The 22,641-nt window shown below is 43.4% G+C and overlaps 1 protein-coding gene across 4 annotated transcripts in view; it reads right to left on the reverse strand.

Moving 5' to 3' along the window:
- Positions 1 to 22,641, reverse strand: part of CARS2 (cysteinyl-tRNA synthetase 2, mitochondrial) — a 1,341,930-nt gene that overhangs the window by 903,279 nt on the left and 416,010 nt on the right. For 3 of the 4 annotated variants that reach the window (XM_069636755.1, XM_069636756.1, XM_069636757.1), the window contains one exon: positions 18,416 to 18,533. The exons of the other annotated variant lie outside the window; for it this stretch is intronic. In XM_069636755.1, the coding sequence (XP_069492856.1) occupies positions 18,416 to 18,533 (118 nt within the window). The remainder of the gene's footprint in view (positions 1 to 18,415; positions 18,534 to 22,641) is intronic. 4 annotated transcript variants of the gene reach the window in all.

Genomic DNA, 22,641 nt, shown 5'->3' on the forward strand with positions numbered 1-22,641 from the left:
CTCCCTTCTCCTGGTGTGGTTCTGCACAACTTCCAATAAAACCAGGGGGAATGACTCCCTCCCCCTGGTATGTCTTGATACAATGCACAACAATGTCTAGGGGGAATGACTCCCTTCTCCTGGCAGCTTCACATCAACTCTTAGTTCCAAACCAGGAGATGTCGCCCTTCTCCTGGTATGTTTTGGCACAGTTCAACACAAGACCAGGGGGAATGACTCCCTTCCCTGGCACCGCGATCACAACTTCTGCTTTGGTACCAGGAGAATGACTCCCTTCGCCTGGTATTGCATGATACAATCCGTTCTCAAAGTTTCCAGCTTGATGCACTCTTTGCCATTGTGACCTGCTTTCAACAATGTCCCAAATCTTGTTAGGATCCCGGATCCTTCCCTTAGGACTAGTGGACTTATCTCTGCCACTATAGTGAGGGAGACTTCCTCTGTGCTTTAGTGTCTTTCTGTTGGGGTCCCAGACCCTTATTGTATGGCCAATGATTTCCTCTTACCCACTATTACGGTGCACAGAGTCCCAGACCCTTCCCTGGTGGCAAGTGGGCTTCTCGTCCCCACTGCGGTTGTGGACAGGATCACAGACCCTTCCCTCATTGCCGGTGGGCTTATCTCTGCCACTGTCTGGAGGACGACTTCTTTGGTACTTGCTTGGTGCTGGTTCGGGCCTGAGACCCTTATCGTATCTGGGTTCCAAACCATTGCCTCTCTCCCTCATGTGCTAGGCCCACTTGGTCACTCTCCTACCAAGTACTGCCACAAAGGAGATTACTTACAACGTTATTTTCAGTTAACTTGCATTCCTTCACCAGATTTACACCTTTACCGGTTCCCGCGTTACACCAGTTACCTTTACTGGCTCCGGGACGCTCGGCTGGTTTTTCCTGTGGTCTTGCTTCATTTGAGAGCGTCATGCAGGTTTTCTGTGTCGCTGCGCTCTTGCTCCGCATGTCTTGTTCCCATTTTCTGGGCCAGCAGTGTAGGCACTGTTGCAGGACCGCACGGCCCACATTTCAGAGGTTACGCCACTGCTTCTCAGCCTCCAGCGACATTACCGACCAGCTCCACACCACCAGGCAAGGGATTCTTGCCAACTGCTTCCTGTGTCCAGCAGATGACAGCTTTCAGCTTTCTCCAGAGCATTCTCCCGGTCGCCTTCACTTTTGCTGAGCCGTCTCCCGTGTTGCTCTCCTTCTCGGCTGGCCAGGGCGGTTCTTCCTTTTACGGATTCCTTCATCTATTTTTATGTTGCTTAGGCGAACACTCACTTGCGTAAACTAGAATGTTTCCTCCAGTTGCATGGGCCACTATTCATGGCTCCTCGGGGCCACCTCTTCTCAGTACTTGCATTGGGGTTAATCTTTATGTCTCTGATGACCACCTTTGTCTCAATTGGTGAAACTGACATAATGTTACAATAGCGCAGGGATGTATCAGTCAGGGGGTGGCAGGGTAAAGATAATAGAGGTTTTGGGCAGGTTTGGGTGTTGTGCCGCCCATCGCCCAGGTAGTTATCTCATCCCCAGTAGTGAAGTCCCTCCCCATGAGTTCCTCCTGCATTAAACCACCTGTGAGGGGGTCAGAAATGTGAGGCAGACAACTTTGTGAAGGTTTACCAAAAAATGCCATTTTATTAACTCAAAGGTTTGGATAAACGCATCACTGTGTCTACCCTAACAAGGATTTTCTGCCTAAAACACACTGAAGGAAACACTCTAACGAAAAGTTTCTATCCCTCACACTTATACATGCAACAACTCAACAAAGTATGTTGTATGTCAACATATGTATGTCAAACTATGGCAGTTCAAAAGCAACAAATAGAACAGTTAAGTTCACACTATGATACCGGTCGCTCCTTATAATCTGGGTGAATTCCCCTTCCCAGATCAAGCAAGATTTTGTTCAACATTTCCAAAAGAAAAAGGAAATCCTGCTTTGTTGCAACGCAGTTCTTTTTTTTAATTCCAACTTGGCAACACAAGTTTCAACCCTTCAGAATTGTTCAACAAGGTTTCTTTCTCTTCCACTTGTGATATTAAGAACTCAAACAACCTTCTTCGCATAAACAAAGAACATTTCCTTAGTCCTTCAGGATTAACATAACTTGTCTATGTCAGGATTAGTCTGCAACAACGTATTTATTCTGAAAATGATAAACTCTTCAGCAATTTATAAAACTACTTGCTTTAGCAATGAAAGTTGGTCAGAATGATTCTGTAATATTTCACCAAAACATAGCAGTGGTTCTACAACTTTTTTACGACTGGTCACCACTTCACAGAACTTCCACCTGATATACTCCCCCTGTCAGGCTTACAACTTCAAAGTTCTCTGTTCTGGTGTACGTTCCTGCCAGAAAAGAATAAGCTGCGAACTACAAGTACTCCTGTGCTAATTATCAGCTTACAACAATTTAACAATGTGTGTTGCTTCATAGCACCACATTTAAAAATGTCCTAAGGGAAAACAAGACTCACATTAGTGCCATTTATTACACATTTGTGATTTCCACACACTCGGAATATCCTTTACCAGAATGGCAGCCTTCTTGCTACTCTGCTTCCCCACTTCTCCATTAACCAAATACTGAGAATTCTCTCTCACTCCGACTCTTCTTTAGCTTTGGCAATGTGGGTTTAAACCAGTTCCTTTTATGAACTTCTTCAAACATGGGCAGTAACCTTTACAAACATCTGGATTCTCATTTGCCCCCTCTTGCATTTGGCAATGATTATTTTTAATTTGCCATGTTATAACTCTTTTTTGCTTTGGCAATGGTAGTTTGTATTGAGTTCTTAAATGATTGCCCCATCTTGTCGCTAGCTTTCAATTTGACCCGCATGCATATAATCACATCTCTTTTGTCTGATAATCAAGCTCTTGTCATTCCACTGGCTCTTTTCAAAGTCAGTCGGTTTACAAAAGACAGATTTAACTGCTCATATTTCCCTCTACGCGTGTTGTTTCCTGGGTTAAAGTATCTGGTCTGAGCAAGCGGGCGGTTACAGAGCACTCATGCGTCAGAATATCTTAGTGAACTCACCTGGTCTGGCATGTGCGTCCTTCCCCTCGCTGCTTCAAGGTCCTCTGCCTCAGCTGCTTCTCGCGGTCCGGCAACCGGCTGCTTTCAATATTCTGCAGCCCGCGCCACTCGTACACAGCTTTCTCTGCTCTCTAGGCTCGGTGCTCGCCTGCTACCAGAGACAGCATTGCTATGGGGAAAGCTTTCCAAACTTTCACTTCCAGGTGCGCAGCATCTGCAATTCAGGTCTCCAGGGGGAAAGCTCCCATCTCCAACATTTCCTGTTGCTTGACCTCTGCAATTAAGGCTTCTGGATGAAAAGACTCACTCAGGACCGGCAACTGTTCGACACTTGACAGTGGTCCCGGTGTAGTCTTCCTCCTCCAGATTCAGCTTCTGCTGCAACATGGAGAGTTCACAACTCCTTTACCTACAACTACTGCTCTGCTCCTTTTGGTTTCCAATGGCATGCATCTGAGGCAGGCTTTTAAGTCTCCCAGTCTCCCTCAGGTGTGGGTCATTTCCATTTACAATCTGCACGCTGCAGTTTTGTTCCTCTTCAGCCCTCTTCTTCGTCCCAGCACTTTGTGGATTATGGGAATTAACAATCAGCTTTTCTACCTTCTCCTATTTTACAATAGGCCATTAGAAGGTTGGGGTCTCGGGGAAAGTTGATAAAGGGGGGTTTCCCATTCCCCCTGACCTGCTTCCCCCATCATGTTATCCTCCCGCAGAACACCACCCCCAGGGTCAGGTTCAGAAACAGTCTGCCTTTCCCTGGCCACATGAGAAGTGTCCCATGCCAGTTTTTCTGGGGGAACCATCCCCAATTCATCACACACCCCAAGGGGAAAATTCGGGTAGCAGCCTCATTCTCCCCTAGCTTCATGAGAAGCGGCTCACCTCTGAGAAGTGATGACACCTAGTGAATTGTCTCATTATCTAGAGTTCTAGAGTTGCATTTACTATTATTCCTTTAGTTCATTTATGTACAAGGACACACATTTATAAGAGAATCCCTTTATAAATTCATGGCTAAAACAGTTCAAACCAATAACTGATGCTATAAATCAACGTAGCAAAAAACAACCACACTGTCAATCTTCCTTTTTATTAATGGACTGCGTTTGACCACAAGATTTAATAGTTTAAAAGAGTCCCTAATATGCTTTTGGCAAGTCTATGAAGAAACACCCAATATTGGTTTTAATCGTGCCTCAGTCAATGCCAATAGATCCTAACTCAAAAAGTAATAGAACCGTGGGTGTTGCTGGTGACAAAGTCAAAAGCTAATTCAGGAACATATTTTAAATCAGAAGTCCTTTTTTTTTTTAAACAAGGCTGTCCTCAAATCTGCCCCGTATCGTATAGCGAACTTTGCCTGGACACGGTGCACGCGAAAAATAAGAGAACTGCTCTTCCACCGGAGCGGTTCCAAAAGTTTAAATTAATCCCCACTCGTCTTCTTCCAACCAGCACACCCTCCTCAAGGTGGTGAGACCACGAGCTTTAACTAGAGAATCCCATCAAATCACCCACCCAGTAGTAAAAAAGATGGGCCTTTAAAATATGAAGTTTCAATGGGAGGGTTCTGTGACTATAGTGAGCCATGCAAACAACGTTCTCTACATCACTTACAAAGCCCATCCATGAGCAGAGTTAATGAAATGCATTCAACTGTTTCCGGAGCACCTGGCAACTTTCCTAAATTTGATCCGCTAACAAAATGATGCTAATGCGCCATCAACACAACATACTGATGGTGGGGGAGAGTAATAAGCACCACTGCCGTTCTCCATTCTGCACAAGGAACGAGCTTGTGTTTTTACTGGTCAGATACCAGACCATATCAGTTGTCAAAGGAAAGATCCATAAATTAGCCTTCGGGCCCGCCAAGTGCAGGACTTGTGTGGATTTCATGCCTGAAAGCCTGACTGAATGACCATGGGAAAAGGGAGGGCTATTACAGAGGTCTTATGACACCTAAAATGAATGAGTCCTGTCCGCAACCCTGAGGCTGCCGAGTCTATTAGCACCCGTCGACGGGTGGAGCATGCTAGGTTAGGGGAAAATGTTTAAAGAAAGAAAATGGTACACAATATAGCATTGCAATAGAGACGCAGTACCAGACACTGTAGGAGGTGGTACAGTTGGGGAAAGTAAGTGCTGTGTGCCGTCACAGCCATGTGAGAAGCCACAGTGGAGGATGCAGGCCCTGGCGACATTTGAGAAAACGAGCAGAGGAGCAAGGTGCAGCAGCAGAGAGGCAACAGGAGACAGAAAATGTGCAGTAAAGTTGCGGACTGCAGTATCAGAGCAGAGAATGCTTGGCCAGGCCAAGCCGATCAGGAACGAAGACTCAGGCAATACAAGGTAATAGTTCCAGGAATTAGCTCAGAATCCTCATTCCTGATTGGCTGAGCCAATCTGAACCTTACTAACATGGTGTTAATAGCCCTTAGTACAAGGGTTTATAAAATTCAGCTCTATAGATCACTTGGTCTACAACCCATCAGCCCTAACCAGCATACTCAATGTGAGGGCTCATGGGAGTAGGAATCCAAAACATCTGGAGAGCCACCGGTTGCAAGCCCCTCCCTAACTTAGTAGCTTCAAAGGGATCAATAGGCCGGTCAACATGGCCCACAAAATCCATTTATGCTACCAAATGCAGTCTTTTCATTAATAAAAAAGGAAATAAAAACCCTCCTTTTTCATCTGCACCCATTTTTGGAAGAAAATGGAATCTAAATGCCTGCTCTGTAGAGCTGACTCACAAACTAAACCCTGCCTGAAGCTGATATATTATAGGATTTTCTTCACAGTATTGTGCAAACTATGTTGGTAGTTATTTATCATAATTTCTTCATAAAGAATCAATTACTGAAATTGTTTGATTGTTGACTGGATCGCCTTGTAGCCATATCAGAAAGATAGGTTCAATTTTGGCAATGCACCGTGATGCATCTAGTAAATTATCCAAAGTTATCTCTTTATACAGTACAGTAAGAAAAGGCACCCATATTGTAAGTGATCCTATCAGACAAAGCCAGAAATGGTAACATTCATATTTAGGTTAGCGCTTGATCCATACTTCAAAACCCTGCAAAAGTAATTTCTGCTGTGTTTAAAAATAGCATTTTACAGCATTTACCACTTATTTCCTCCTCACCTCTTATTTGCTATTATATTTTTTATAATTTTGTCTGCATTAGGAAGCTCAGGAAGAGCAGCCTACTGCTGATCCTTATCAATTTTCGGCAGCAGTCGCAACTACCTTTCGATTGCACACAGCCATCGTCAAACCAAGAATGGCCTGTCTTGTTCAGATGCAATCGCTGTACAAGGCTTGGTAGTAAAGGCTGAACCAAGGAATCAAATACTCAACACGGAGAAGCCAGGGTAGGAGATCGTGCCAAAAACCTTATACATAGTAATGGGATCCAGGATCTATAAATCAGTGGGGTAGGCAACGTTAATGTCGATATTAGCCCATTTAATACCTCTAGATCACTAGGAGTTATTGCAACCAATATATATATTCTCATTACATCTTTAACTATACATTAAAGTCACAGTCGCTTTCTAGCCTCAGCTCGACCTGAAAATATTTGATCCAGCACTAACCAGGTATATATCCTCACATAGTAAACATGGCCAGACTGTTAGGGATCTGTGAGTTGAAGGAGCAGGGTTAATCTTTCGGCACCTACCATTATAGTCAAGAAAGGCGTTTTTCAATAATATGGATGCTACGTGAACAGTCTGCTGGTTTTTTTATTTACCATCACATCAATACCCTCCAACATCATAATTTTCCTCTGCAATTCATTTTAATTGTGACAAAGACTCCAGTTGCATATTAAAGTCACCTACATGCACCTTTAAAGATTGCCAGGTGCATCTTTTTTAACATCTCAGTTTCCAAGTAGATTCCAGATTATCCCACACTATTTACCTTCAACTATAAAATGGTGTTTTACATATCCAATCGTGATCAGCATAATTAGACCTTTACAGGCGCTAACTTTCAACACTGGTCAATCAGGCAACTCCGTCTTTACTTCACTTATTTGAGCATTTATAGTGACACTGAGCCAAACCAAAAGGCCACCCACTTGGTCACACACGATCGCCCTGGATGGCTAGAATGCTAAAAGATAGATCACCTCATTTATGGATTTGAGTTAATGCCCATATCGCATATTGGCAGACAATGCCTGCCTTTTGAAAAACATTATGCCAATCATGATCCTCCAAATGTAGTCACAGGGCCAGCAATACCATGAAAGAAATCTCAAATCATTGAACTTGGCAACTTGCTTTGAGAGAAGAATGGAGAAGCGCCACGGGGTGGTTCAATGGGAATTATTATGCAAGAGTGTTACACTTGCATAGTGGAACTACTTCCAATATCAGCACTGGGGAAGGATTTGGATTGGTTAGTAGATCCACGCAAGAATCCCCTTCACTGAATCTCAGAGTTAGAAGAAGGGTATTGTTCTGAGTTCTATAGATATGAGGCCTCCCGCCAGATGGTTTAAGATCACCTTAAGTTCAATTATACATTTAGCACAATCCATAGTGTGGCTGGTGTCACTGGTAGCTACTAAAATGTCTTCTCTGATCACTAACATCTCTTTAAATGTATGGAGCCAATGCCACCTTTTATCAACCAAAAAGGCACCCCCTTTGTGCCCTCTGTGCCTTAATTGTGGAACCTGAAACATGCATACAGTGGTTCTCTCATTCCTTTTCGATGGCGCTCATTCCTTTTTGATGGCGCATACGGTTTTTGTCCCTTTTTGACTGCAATAGAATGAATCATTTACACGCCGAATGCTCTTCTAGTTTGATATAATATGCTGAAGTGGAAGGCCAGATTTTACATCTAATAAAGCAGGTGGTTGTATTCTGAGAAAAAAAAATTAAATACTGTCATACTTTACTGTAAAAGCCACTCAGACTGTTGATGGGCCAGGGCTGTAATGCACAGCAGCATTCATAACCATCCTTGCACACAAACCTGTAACAATAGGGCATTAACCAACATGTTTTGGTCACACTCTGGACATCGTGGGAGTGGATTTGTTTTATTTTGGTTTGCTTCTGTCACGGGGAAATGTATCTCTCAATGGCATGGTATCAAGAGATGACACAGACAACAGATTGAGTTTCAAAGAATGTTTTATGGTGAAAGGCCTAACTTTCTCTATAACTAAGGTAGGGAATTCTGCTGCCGAAATAAAACTAAGGGAAGTCAGTGTCTGTAGGTCCAAATCAAAACTTCTGTCTGTGTCAAAAACCTATGCTTATCCTCACATCTAAAGAAAACGTGGTATGGGATTTTAGTCAACAGAATAGTGTTCAAAAGTAAAGTCTCAACTGTTTTTAGATCAGAGCTCTTTCTTGGTTCCTTGTACCAAGTGCAATATAGCTCTGATGGATGTTTGTCTGCACAATGTTCTGTCAAATTTTGAGGTTCCCTTCCCCAAGTTCAATACAGTATAGTTTGCACAAAAAGAAGGTCTTGAGGTTCTCTCCCCCAAGACAGCAGTTCTCAATTCTTTCAACTCACAATGTTCCCTCTCCCAAGATTTCACTACAGCACGTACACTGCTTTCATCCGCCTATTATTCAAGAAAACAATAGGTCTACTTGGCCCACCTTCTAACTTGCTTTACCAATTGTTTCACAGTTCTTCGGGAATCATTTCCAATGTCCTTTGATTGTCATCTTTTAGGGCTCTCTGGTCTAGGCGCAGTTGTCAGACCACACAGTCCACCCACGACAGGTCACGCAACCAGGAACCCTAAGCTTCTCCATGGCTTGATTTGTGGCATCTAATCTTCACAGTGGGGAACTCCCTGGCCTAGACACAGTTGTCAGACCACAAAGTCCACCCATCAGAGGTCGCGCTTCTGACCTTTCACACTTGTATGCACTTTGGTTATGGTAACACTCTTCGACTTCAGTCTTTTGTTTTACCAAAGACTTATGGGCCTCACACTGCGTTAGGATTGTTCAATATTCCACATGCTTTTCATTTTCTCCACGGTGCTGCTTACATACAGTCTGACATTTAACACGTTTGTGTAACTTCAAATGTTCAGTCAGTGTTTCATATGCCATGATCTTATTCAAATAGCACCTGTCAACTTCAAATGTTCAGTCGGTGTTGAATACACTGATCTTATTCAAATAGCATCTGCTAACTTCAGTTCAGTGTTCAATGTACTCAATTAGTAGTTTCAATTCAGTTTGGTATTCAATATGGTTCACATTCACTTGGACCGTCACTTGTCCTAGGAGCGCTCTGGTCTCCCTGTGTCCTCTGACACTCACTGGCGGTTCGCATGTGCCCTGCAGATGCCCCCGTTGCTCTCGCTCACCTTCTGCGTGGCGGGGAAGCAGACCGTTACGTTTGTGGGCACAGCCCGACTGCACTTTGACTTGGCAATAGACGCGGACCACGTCTCCCCTGCTCCCCGTTGCTTTTGCAGCTCCAGCTGCCTCCAGGTCTCAGCACGGGCAGCATCTTTCTCTCCCTCTCTCCCTCCCTTCAGTTTGGCAGCCCCAGCCTTCCAGTTTGAGGATTCCGGGTCCTGCAGCCATCATCTGCAGGTCCTCTGGGATAGATGCCAGCGTCCAAACTTCTTAGTCTCTTCCCAACACTGTGTCTCGGCTCCTCGTTCTTGTTCTCCTTCGGACCTTCCCCTTTTATACACCTGAGCCCTATTAATGGGCTTCAGGTGTGAGTTGTTAGCTTGTGTTGCCTGACCATACTTAATCAAAATCAATGGGACACGCCAGACCTTCAGTATTGCAGGTCTTCATACTCCTCTCTTCGTCCCACTACTAGAGTGGTGTTTATAATAGGAAATGTGCAATACTCCTAGTTGCTTCTTCCTCTTCTCAGTACTTGGTGGGTATTTACAGGGTAATATAGGGTACCAGTGCTCCAGATATTGTTTAAGTGGATTTATTTTACTCCCCCTTAAACTTTCAGAGTAAATGTGATTTCAAGAGAGTAAAAATCAGTTTTTTCTCCTTTGCAAGAGAGTAAAATGCATGCGACTGCCAGAGGGGCACCGGAGACCAGCAACAACAGCCCCAACTCTCCAGACCTAATCTAGAGTGACAACCAGAATATCACACACAGCTCAAGATGTCCAAGCAAGCAACGAAAGCTAAAAGTCAAGGCTCTGGTGATATCAAAGCCATGCTACAGACAGCAGATACCCAGAAACGCAATCAAGTGCAAGCAATGGCCCAAGTGCACAAACCCCCTCCAGAGGGGGCAGAGGCTTCTGAAGATTCACTTATTCGAAAATCGGATTTGCTAGAAATGCTGTTAGATCTCAAAAAAGAAAGTGCAACTAACCTAGCTAAGTCCATCACAGATCTCAATAAGGTAGTCTTGGCGGTGGAAAAAAGAATTGACGAAATCGAAACGGTGATAACTGAACAGAGCCACAACCATGATATCTTGGCAAGCAGAGTCTTGGAGCTGGAACAGCAAATGGAACGAGTGCAGAATAAGCAGGAAGATGCGGAAAATAGGTCCAGACGAAACAACATACGAATTCGCGGAATTCCGAAATCAATACTGGACTCTGACCTGCAACAATATGTGACTGATTTGTTCCGTCACATCCTGAACAGAAGAGAATAAAGAAATAGTGCTCGACCGGACGCACAGGATCTACTCAACATATCAACTCAACAGGAACCTGACACCCGGTGTACTAACCCGGATACATCTGTACCCACTGAAAGAGGACATTATGCGAGCAGCCCTGAAAAAGGAACCCATCAGGTTCCGCCCAGTCCCAATTCAATTGTTTCAAGACCTAGTCCAAGCGACGCTCGCAAGGAGGAAAAGACTGAGGGTAGTCACAAACTGGCTGAGAACCAAGGACGTGCGATACCGATAGGGGCACCCAACATGCCTCCGGTTTGAATGGAAAGGCAAGCGGTACTCTGTCTCCAAGGAGGCAGATATGGCAGATCTCATGCAGGAGGACGAAGGGGGGCAAACTCACCGACAACGAAGAATCTCCGTCCCGGAATGGGAAGACAGAAGGCGGATCTGGAACAGGACATAGGAGACTGGGACGCTCCCGACCGCGGGGGTGTAACAAGGAGCCTAAATTTATAGAACCCACATGAACAATCGCCAAACACCTGAAGAATGGGGACTATCCCCTTAGAATTTGAAACGGGAATGACAAAGAGAAGAAAGGGTCTCATATCTGGAAATAACTACACATTAACTTGACTGCTCGACAAGCAAGGATACCACACATTAAGCGACACGGAAAAGAAGGGGGGAGGGGTAGGAGGAGCTGGGAAGACGAGAAGAAGAAGTCCGGAGGGGCTCAACTCCCCAATTAAGCGGAAATCCATGTTGACCAGGTTGATTGATATGCACGCCTCGGTGGTATGGCTGCAAGAGACACACTTACTCCCGGAGGATGAGCTGAGGTTGAGACACAGAGCCTTCCCTATACAATATCTGGCCTATAGTGGGACTAAAAAAAAAATCAGGGAGTGGGCATCTTAATAGCAAAAAACATTAGTTTTGAGAAAAAAGATCGGGAAGTTCGTTACTTGATGCTGGGAGGGAAAACTGATGCGCCAGAAGGTGACCTTGATCTCAATTTATGCCCCTAATACGAAACAGTACCACTTTATACTGAATCTGTTACCCAAAATTGCGCAATGGGGAATAGGGAAAATCCTAATTGGAAGCGACTTTAACTGGGTGATGGATGCAACAATGGATAAAACTCTCCCAGCCACCCCCAATGACTACACATTCAGACAAGCTCTGGCAAAACTTTTAAGGGAATTGCATCTCTCAGAGTCCTGGCGTTTCTTTAACCCACAAGAGAGAACGTATACCCACTATTCAGCAGTACACAGGGGTTACTCCCGTATCAATATGATACTCATCTCCGAAACAGTCTTCCCATAGGTCACAGGCTTAGAAATTGGGGTGTGATGCCTCTCAGACCAGGCTCCGGTGCTCCTAAAAATAGAATTGACCTGCTCACAAAAACAGTCCCACAAACCCTGGCGATTGAATGTAGTAATATTGAAGGACCAAATGGTCCGGATGAGCATAGAACAAACCCTATAGAACTATTTCCGGGAAAATAGGACACCGTGGATAGATTGGTCAACTATCTGGGACGCCAGCAAAGCGGTAGTACGGGTGGAATTTATTACGCAAAAATCAAATTATATTAAAAGTCGGGAGAGGGCGAGACGCAATATGGAAGGCAATATACACAAGGCAGAAGTAGTATACAAAGTCAAGGGCTCACAGAAGGCTTGGTGGGAATTAAAAAAGGCGAGAGCGACCCTAGAAACCCACCTAGCAGACGATGCAGCACGTCTTCTGGTACAAACAAAACAATTTTACTACATACACGGGGGCAAAACTAATCTATTCCTTGCTGCTAAATTAAGACACCAGAAACTCCGGAACCGAATAACCCAACTTCGTAACGACAACGGGGAGGTAATGAGGGGAGAGAAAGAAATAGAGGAGGTTCTGATCTCATACTACACCAACAACCTAAAAAGGGAAAACCTAGATGGGGAGGCGCAGATTACGTTCCTAGATCAGATAGACTTACCACAAATTAATGAGTTGGATAGGCAACAGTTGGAAGGCCCAATAACAGAGGTGGAAGTGAGGGAGGCTATAGGAGCACTAAAAGGACATAAAACTGTGGGCCCAGATGGGCTAAGCAATGCATACTATAAAACCTTTATAACCATTTTCTCAGGCCCACTAACCTGCCTATTTAAGTTCATTAGAGATAAGGGGCGTACACATCTGGGGACATGGGTCCAGAAACTACAATATTATTGTTGAAGCCAGACAGGGATCCATTGGACTGTGCAAGCTATCGCCCAATCTCTTTATTAAATGGGGATGCAAAGATCTACTCCATGGTACTGGCCCGGAGACTAGCAATGGTACTTCCCGAAATAATCCACTCAGATCAAGCTGGTTTTGTGAAGGGGCGGCACACATACGATAACATCCGCAGGGCCATAGATACAATTGACTAGGGACGGAGGGTGGGCCAGAGATTTTCAGTGGCAGCCATGGACGCCTCCAGAACTTTTGATAGCCTACATTGGGGCTTCTTACACTTAACCCTTGAAAGATTCGGGTGCGGACCAATCTTCACTTGCATGGTAATGGCCAACTTCACAGATCCATTCACTAGACTAATTGTTAATGGAAGCTCACAGGGAGTATCCCTATTCAGAGAGGTACAAGACAGGGGTTCCCATTGTTTCCCCTGATCTTTGCCATGGCTATGGAGCAGTTTGCATGCAGGGTCCGTAACCACCCAGGAATCCAAGGGGTTGAAGTGGGCACTTCAGGCCCGCAAAAAGTAGCACTCTACGCGGATGACATTCTCCTATTCCTAATGGATACCGCAAACTCTTTACCAGCAGCCATACAATTTTTGGGGGAATTCGCTAAGGTCTCAGGATTCCACATTAACTATCCCAAATCCAAAGCTCTCAATATTACAGAAAAGCTGGAACAAATCCCGATTTGGGAGAACCAATACCCCCTGAAGTGGGAACACAAGGCAGTAAAATAACTCGGAGTACAATTGACCCCCACATATGATAGGTTATACGGAGCTAACATCCCAGACCTCCTGAAAGCAATAGCAAGGGAACTAAAACATTGGCAACTGCAGGAACTGTCCTGGCTTGCACGCATTATAGCGGTTATATCATTATGTTCAACTCAGACATTGGGTCTCAAACACGAAGGTGAAAGAAGGGGCAACCAGAAATCCTACAGGTGTGGAATAATACAAGAAGGCCAACTAGACAAGGGAATAACTAGACTATACCGTCTGGCGGGGGAATGGACTCTGAAGAGAACCTTACCTATATGCAAAAATGGGAGACTGATCTAGGGAGACCAATTGCTGGGGACACATGGGGCCACATTTGGCATAGAGCCGCCAAGAGCTTTAAATGTACCTTGATTAAAGAGGTAGCATACAAACTCTGTCTTCGGTGGTACATGACGCCCATTAACCCAGAATACCCAGCTGCGTACTGGAGGGATTGCGGACAACCTGGGGACCTTGTTCACATGTGGTGGTCCTGTCCACTAGCAGAAACCTACTGGAAAGAGATTTTAAGTCACATTAGGAAATAACCGGCGTGGAGCTTCCCTTCGACCCGCTAGCGGTGCTCTTGGGGGAAGCAGCAGAGGGATGCTACGCAAGCTAAGGGCTGACAGCCACCCTAATTACACATATGTTGAGCGCAGCCAGAATAACAATTGTGCAAGCATGGAAGTCCAAAGATGGACCAATAGTAGCCATGTGGTGGGTGCGGCTGTGGGGAGTGATGGCCATGGAAAAGGTGACAGCAATAGCCCACGGCTCTTATTCAAAATATCTGAACATTTGGCTACCATTACACAAATTCACAGATGACAAAGAGCAGATGTACTTTAAGACCAGATTGCTCTGTGCAATACTTGTCATTTGATGAACCCGAATATTAAGCTGGAAATGATCCATTTCTTCACCTTTAAGTAAAGGAGATGTTTTAGGGGGAGGGGGGAAGTTTGACATTTATTTTTACACGGTTATTATATATGAGCACTGTCATTGAACTGTACTGAAACCCCCATCCCCATGAGGGGGTAAGGAAGAATCGACATGTATAAAGCAATACATAATTTTTATTAATTGTTTACTGATGTACACATGTCTATGATGCTCAAAAACTTAAATAAAGTTGGTAAAAAAAACAAATGCATGTGAGAAACAGCCGACGTGTGAAAAATCTGTATGGAAATCATTACCATGTGGCAGCTTTCTACATTGTGACAGACTACGCCTTTCATTATGTCTAACTTTTGGCCATTTGATCTCTCCTGTATGTATTTAAATGGAAAAACACAAAAACCTATCCAATTACATAGTACAGCAAACATTAATTGTATTGTGTGTTTTGGGGTTCGATAGCATAATTGTCTTTTGATGTTTAATGAAAGTCCTAATTTCCTGAACTATTATAACCTAATGGTATGCCAATGTCATGATACGACAGTGCAGAGAGGCAAGGACTTGATGCAAAATTCTAAATCTAATTTCATGGTCAAATTGTTTATATAGCGCTTTTGGCAAAGTGTTGTATATAGAACATATTTATCACAAGTATCACCAAACTGAAGTTGGTACTCCTTTATCAACCTCAAAAGGATGAAAGGCTGAGATGGCATTGCCAGGATTCGAACCTGCAACCTACAGATCACGCACAGATCGCAGCAATGAGCACTCAACCGGCTGAGCTATCTGATTGGCTAAAATCCTTCAGAGATCGTTAAACTGAGTATCGACTGAGGTATAATAATCACAGTACCTGGATGGTGGACGAACCAGGCAGAAGTGCTACATAAAGTTAAATACCTATCTCGGTTATCACAGGGAAAGGTTTTGCTGAGTTTTTATTTCAATTACAAATGTAACTTTCATTTGTTTGTTTTTTAACAGTGCTTGCACTTCCTGGAGAGTCAGGTTTTGATGTTCTAATTACAGTCTTGAAGATATGCGAGGCTTTAGCACCTGTGATTGGTGTAATGACAATCACTCACCCTTGAGCAAAGACTCTGCTACCACTGACCATTTATAGTAATTTATCCCACTGACTGCAAGGTTGAATGGATGTAAACTAGATTGTGCGTACTCAACATTTTACACACTGTTTTTATAATTAGAGTGTAAATTAAATAAGGTGTAAAAATGATCTGCCTGTGCATGATTATGCCCAAAGCACAGAAATTCTGAAAAGTAAAATTGTGCAATACTGGTTTGCTTTCACTGGAAAAAGCATAATTTGTTACAAAAGATGATTTGTCAATTGCAACTTAGTTTTCCATCTTATTAATTACACAATCCTAAAATGCTAGGAAACTAAATATGCACAGTGCTTCTGTTTGCTCCATGAGCATCTACACACAACACAGCACAAGTTGAACGGAAAGAAACCATTCCTTTTATCAGTGTGCGGTTACTTTTTTGAAAGGCTTCAGAGAAACTCTGTTTCAGAGGCTTTTCTCCATGGCTCGCAATTACATGCATGTAGATCAAAATCAAAAGAAGAGTTCTGGTTTCTGCCAAGTAACCTGACCTTTGCACTGCCCTCTGCTCTAAACCTGTGCGTAAATGAATGCAGGAAAATAAAGCAGTCGTATTTACAAGATGTTCATGCGTTAAAAGGCCTTGTACAACCCTTATCTGGAGGCCAGTAGGGCATGAATGAAAATAGCCCATGATGTTTGAGGGAAAGAAGGGTAAGTCAGTGTTACAAAAGGGGGGGATACCATGTCTCACTGACCGGTTCCAATTCCCAAGGACCCTCCACCCAGGTGATCCTCCCTCGCTTGTCCAGCCCCAGGGTCAGGATCCAAGAGCAAAGGCCTTTCCCTGGCTACCTGAACAGAAGATCCCTGGGGAGTGCTTGTGAGGGTACCTTCAGATTTCTCATAACGTATATAGACAACTATAGAAAGTAATTCTGTTGCATTAGTGTATATGAATTCACCTTCTTGTAAGCAATCTTCATATTATGGGCGCAAGACTCGAAAGTTAAAAAAATTTTTAGGTCATGTGATGAAGAAAACATGGACTCCAGACTTAAGGATGGCATCGTGGAAAGATGCCATCACGTGTAACAAGGGAAGATGGTGATTTGGACTGGCATCTAGCAGGAGCTTTCGAGCAGGAACAGGTCAAGTGATTTATATAAGGGACTTATGCATTGACAACTGACTCATCTGCTCATCTTTAGGAGTCTCCTCCCCCAATTGTAATATCTGATATTTTAGTCTCAAAGTTTCTGGGGTGGTGTCAAATAGACCATGCAGTATGACCTACAACTGTGAAGGTCTGCTGTGTGGGTCTGGTTGTTATGGGTTTGTTCTGGTAGAGTGAGCATGCTGGTCTGGTAATGGTTTTGGGAGATAAAGATGTCTCAGACCCTACTGCTATCTGAGAACAATTTTGTGGGCATGATTTCTCCGACAACTTGTACTTTCATCAGACCCTCCCATCTCCTTTGTAAACACCATGCACGCAGGTTCAAGACCAGGTAGAGATCCCCCATACACATCTCCCATTTCTAAAGCCAATCGTACACCAGAATGTGAATCAAGGTCAAAGCAGAAGCCTTTGCTTATGCCCTTTGCTTTTCCACTACCAAACACTCCGATTGCAAATTGGTTGCTACAAAGTTCATTAGTAGAAAAAGAGGGCCCCTATGGACACTTGCTGTCACATTCACCCACTGCTCTCATATAGCGCGCAAGAGAATTGGCCGTAATAAAACAGATGCGATCCTTTGGAAGAAAATGGAGGGTTCACGGCTGCCTCCAAGCCAAAGATCACCTATAATGTTGGTCAAAAGAGTTTCTAGGTGCAGGCACTGCCCACCCCTGTACACATTGTTTATCGCTATTAGCACCCAGGGAAAATGGCGATGCCAAACTTCAAGGGAAATCTGTGGTATGTCTACCGCATGCAGGCTGGATTTCCTTAAACAACAAACCTACAAACAAGGATGGATACCATATGAAAGAGTAAGGAGTTAAGTCTCTACTATTTCAATAGCAGGGCCAAGAATAGACAGGACGGCGTGAAGAGGCTGCAGTAGACAGAACGGAGGCGCAAGTGTGAAGAGGCATGGGTATGCAGGATTAGAAGGGGGTGGGGTGGCAGGAGAGGAAACACAGCGACCGGGGCATTAACCGAGAAAAGAAATTTGCATTGTGGTTAAGAAGCACAAATGGCCAAAAGTGAACGCGGTAGACACTGGCAAACTGCGTTTCTGGCCATTTGTTGAGGCAGCGCCTCTCCACCAGGTACCATTATGCTTTCAACGTGCAGACTCAAAGCACATGCATTGTCCTCCCAGAGGTACCCCTACATAAAACTAATACTAGACCCGCAACAACAGATTCAAAGATGCACATATTTAGAAATGCATGTATGGCTGAGAAACACAGGCAGAATACTAAACTCGAATCAGTTACCCCAAAGTGGACCTTTCCTGGCTCTCAAACATCTGGGCCAATGTGTACCCTGCCGTACGGAGCCAAGGCTTTATACTGCAACTTTATGAAACATTTATAGGGACATCACTTCCAATGCTAGTTGCTCTAATTTAATAGACTGGCATATTACTTGCAATTTCAACAGCTAAACTTTAAACAAAAGGTTCACATATATTTAACAGAGAAACAATGTTGGGGTATGTGGTCTTGTCCACATGCAATGGGTGAAAAGAACTTTATTTCCCAATGCATAACATGCTTACCTCATTTGCTCTCTTGATTATTTTGTCATCTATGTCTGTAATCACCATCACCATGACCACATCCTTCTCAAACACCTTAGTCAGAATCCTACGGATAATATCAAATCGAACATAGGAGCTGGAAAAAAGTACATCAAGATTTAGTAACCCATCCTGTGTCTTGTTCACATATTACTAATTTCTTCGGGTATAAACATGTTCACCTGCAAATTGGCAACCCAATTAAAAATGTTGGCGTGTAATATGAAGAACATAATAACCATGTCATAAAAATGGCTTTCGACAGCTCGTCCCACAAAGCTCCAAAGTGTTTATCTCAGAACGTTAAAACACATAGGGAAAATGGCCAATAAATAGTCTCATAGCCACTTGCTTGCCAAATCTAGAGAACACACACTTGGGATTGCACTTTTTCTGAACATTACTCAGTGGATGGTCTGGATGATGGGGCCCTAAAAGCGCCAAGACAAGTGAAAGCGGGAAAATGTGGGTACTACAGGTATTGGGAGTGTTGGCCTGACGGTTGTTTGAAATCGAAAAGTGATGGATGAAAGGCTTTGAATTAATCATAATCACCACTACTATTCTTCTAGGTACATTTCAATGCCATCCTTTTTTTATCCGATCAAAGGCATTACAGAAGTGGCCGAACAATATACAAATCAGTTTTTGTTCTGCCACCAATAGGAGCAGTCCTGGCCATACTGTTAGGCCACAACCCTGTGCCTGGGAACAAAAGCGCCCAGACTTGCTTCAGCCTTCTTCGGGATATGTAAGGTGCAGATCGATTCCCAGGGAATAGCAAGCAAGTGGGTTGGTCCTCTGGGAATACCATCCCTTATGTCCCACAGTCCTCAATGTGTGAGTGTGGACCACGATTAGGCAAGTTAGCCCTGCTGATACAGGACGTTTGTTTATTATTTGTAATGCGCTCCACACCCGAAGGTATCAGGGCGCAGGGGTTACAAGGTAATTCTCAGCTTAGTTACAAAGATAAATACATAGAATAGAATACATTACAAATACAGGTGGAGGGTGGATACAAGGCAATAATAATACATTAATACATTATGTAGTCAATCACAGAGGTAAGCACAGATAAATTAGGGCAACAAGTGGGCCGAAAGCAAGGAGACAGGTCGTCCTAGTGGTCAGTGGACTTCAGCCAGTTAATGCAGTCCGTTCTGAATTTCAGGTATGGTTGCTCTTCTCGATTTGAGGGTGGCAGAGAGTTCCAGAGCTGGGCCGCTTTGGTCGGAAGCTACTACCTCCCACCTTGGATAGATTAAATCTTGGGATGCAGAGGCAGTTAGTATTGACCAATGTGGTGGGTCTAGTAGAGGTCCTTCTGCAGAACCTCTCTGAGAGGTAGCTGGGAGCGGTGTTATGCAAGGATTTATAGATGAGGGACACAGTTTTCAGTTTGATTTTATCATTAGTGGATAGCCAATTGTTTTGACGCCTAATCTCAGAGATATGATCTCTCCTAGCCACTCCAAGGGCCGCTCTAGGGGCATTATTTTGGAGGGTTTGGATTTTACTGATGATAGCTTTGTTGGAGCCAATGTAAAGGGCGTTACAGTAATGAAGCCTAGACAGAATGAGGGCTCTGGCCAGAATGATACTGCTGTTGTCAGAGAAAAAGGGTTTGCCAGTTCTAATCAGTTTACAAGTGTAAGCTGCAATGTCCCTCTAATTATTTTTCCCTAAGTGCGGGAATGGTTAGATTTCGTGCACACCTTTTTTTCCATGTGCGCACTAGTGCACAACAGAATAACGAAGTAAGCCACTTGTGTACTTAGTGAGCTACAAAGTTTGGAAGCGTATTTCCCCTTCCCAACCACTGTAATTCTTTAAAATTCACATAAAGGTGCATCTTACAACAATTCTTTCCAAACCTATATTGTAAAAAAAAAAAAAATAGTTTACATGATATGCCATACTATCTACCAAAAGTACTCCAGTGCATAGAAAAAAATGTGTATGCACAAAAAAAGCTTTGTATGCTCAGGATAAACAATAGTTTTAGTTGTGGGTATTCATTTGTCGCTCAGAAACAATGCAGAAAGTGTTTTAATACCTTTGAAATAAATACAAAAAACAAATATATTGCTTATCACTGATGTGGTTGTCACAAATTTCAGGTAGCCCTGTTGAAGAAAATCACATATTTGCCTTCTATGTCAATAGAAGCAATGCTCACAAGTACAACAGATTGAGTGTCTTCTTTAACTAGAGACCCTTTTTCTGAAATTTATGGATATCATTTGAACAAGATGCATGGGGATGCTAGAGGAAATAAATTCCAGCACATGATTATATTGAAAAGCCCTGAGCAGCTGAGAATTGAAAGAAACAGAAGGTGCGGTTTCCTAGACTTACTAGAGTGCCCTATCCTTTAGGAAACAAACATATTTCCTTCACTGTACTGTACTGCCAAAACATCTGATTTGGTATTTGAAAGTTGCTGATTTGTTCTTCACCAAGGAGTGTTCCCCTGTGCCCTTCCACCTGTACCTGCCCTGGCTCCTGTGGTAGCCTCCAGTATTAGTTGGGTATAGTTGGCGGGGCTCAGTAAAAAGTGAGGGATTATAGTAGTAAAACACTAAATGGATATTTGCATACCAACAATACTTTGCAAGCAAAACATATTTAAAGCCTCATGACATTATGTGTAGTTTAAGAAATTGTCATGAATTGGCATGTACATAATTACTATGAAGTAAATACAACATTGTTTGCAACATACCCCACCTTTAAATTGTTGGGAGGATTATTCAAGTGCTCAGTTAAACCATTTTTGTATAGCAGCGAATTACCATACAATAAGCTAAGGTCTATGTCCCATGGAACCTGAAAACCTTGAAAGGATGCAGATTGCGTAAAAAGCATTCTAGTTATCTGAATATCTATTGACATAATATATACAAATAATGCCAGGCATAGTCCATACCCATTATTCCTTGCAGGCCAAGTAAATGATGTTGCAATGTTGCTCTCCACTTCTTATAGGGTAATGCTAGCAATGCAAATTGTAGGAGACACTGCACTGAACATGACATTAGCCCACTCAGAATCTTTAGAGGGCAAATTAATATTGGAGTTTTATGATGCATTAATTTGCACAGGGGCACTACAAAGTGCTTGTATGACAGACGTACAAACACTAGGAAGCATGGGATGAGGTTGCACATCCAAGTAGCCTGCTTACTTACAGTCAGTATCCGACATTTGATCTGAAAGTTGGGTTACATAGTCTGGGTGACGCTTTTGCTAAGGTACCATGAGTAACAACATTCTTGTGCTTGAATATCATCCATATTATAACAAACCGAAAACAAGTGGATGTAGGTACATGTCTGGTAACCATTTGCAGACCAAGGTAGGCATAGTCACAGTTATCTGGTAATATCTGAATGTGGCCTGGGGCGGAAATGAGTCATAAGGTGCAAGGTGGTAGAGTCAAGTATAGGAGTCATGGGGTATGGAGGAAAGCTTATTTGGCTAATGTGTGCAGGCATATTTTAGCTATATCTTCTGTTCGTGGAGCCACTTTTTCATATTCGTTTTTAGCCTCTTGTAGGTGCAGTCTGTTTTTAGGATTTTTTGGTTTTTAAGGTCAAGCTTGCATAGTAGGATAATGAAAATAGGATATCAAGACTAGTTAGTCCAATTTAGCTTAATTTTGTGAGAAAGCAAATATTAGTTGCCTGCTGTGACTTGTGTCTTCCTAAATCTTTTTGAATTGGTGTAAATTGTCCGTGTGCGCTGCTAAAATGCGCGCACCGAGGGAAGCAGCACTAAGCACCTCTTTGCACCTCCCACTACCCGATTGCTGCTGGATTTGTGATTTCAACTCACTGACTCATCACAAGCCCATTTTACTTATTACACGCTTAAAAACGAGCGTTATTGTACTGTTTTCACTTAAGCCACGCCCACAGGAGGGTAAGGCTTCAAAACCAGCAACTTGCGCGCACCAGAGGGAAGCACCAGGAAGCACCTCTTTGCACCTCCCTCTACCTGATTGATGCTGGATTTGTGATTTCAACTCACGGACTCATCACGGTATTTGAAAGCCCACCGTGGAACTAATACGAACTACTTAGCAACTGCAACTTTATACTTACTTCATTTTCCATTTTAATTTTTTTTAGAGCCCATTTTACTTATTACACACTTAAAAACAAGCGTTATTGTACTGTTTTCACTTAAGCCACGCCCAC

The sequence above is a fragment of the Ambystoma mexicanum genome, chromosome 7p, assembly GCF_040938575.1.
Source record: "Ambystoma mexicanum isolate Mex_15411 chromosome 7p, UKY_AmexF1_1, whole genome shotgun sequence".
Taxonomy (NCBI): Eukaryota; Metazoa; Chordata; class Amphibia; order Caudata; family Ambystomatidae; genus Ambystoma; species Ambystoma mexicanum.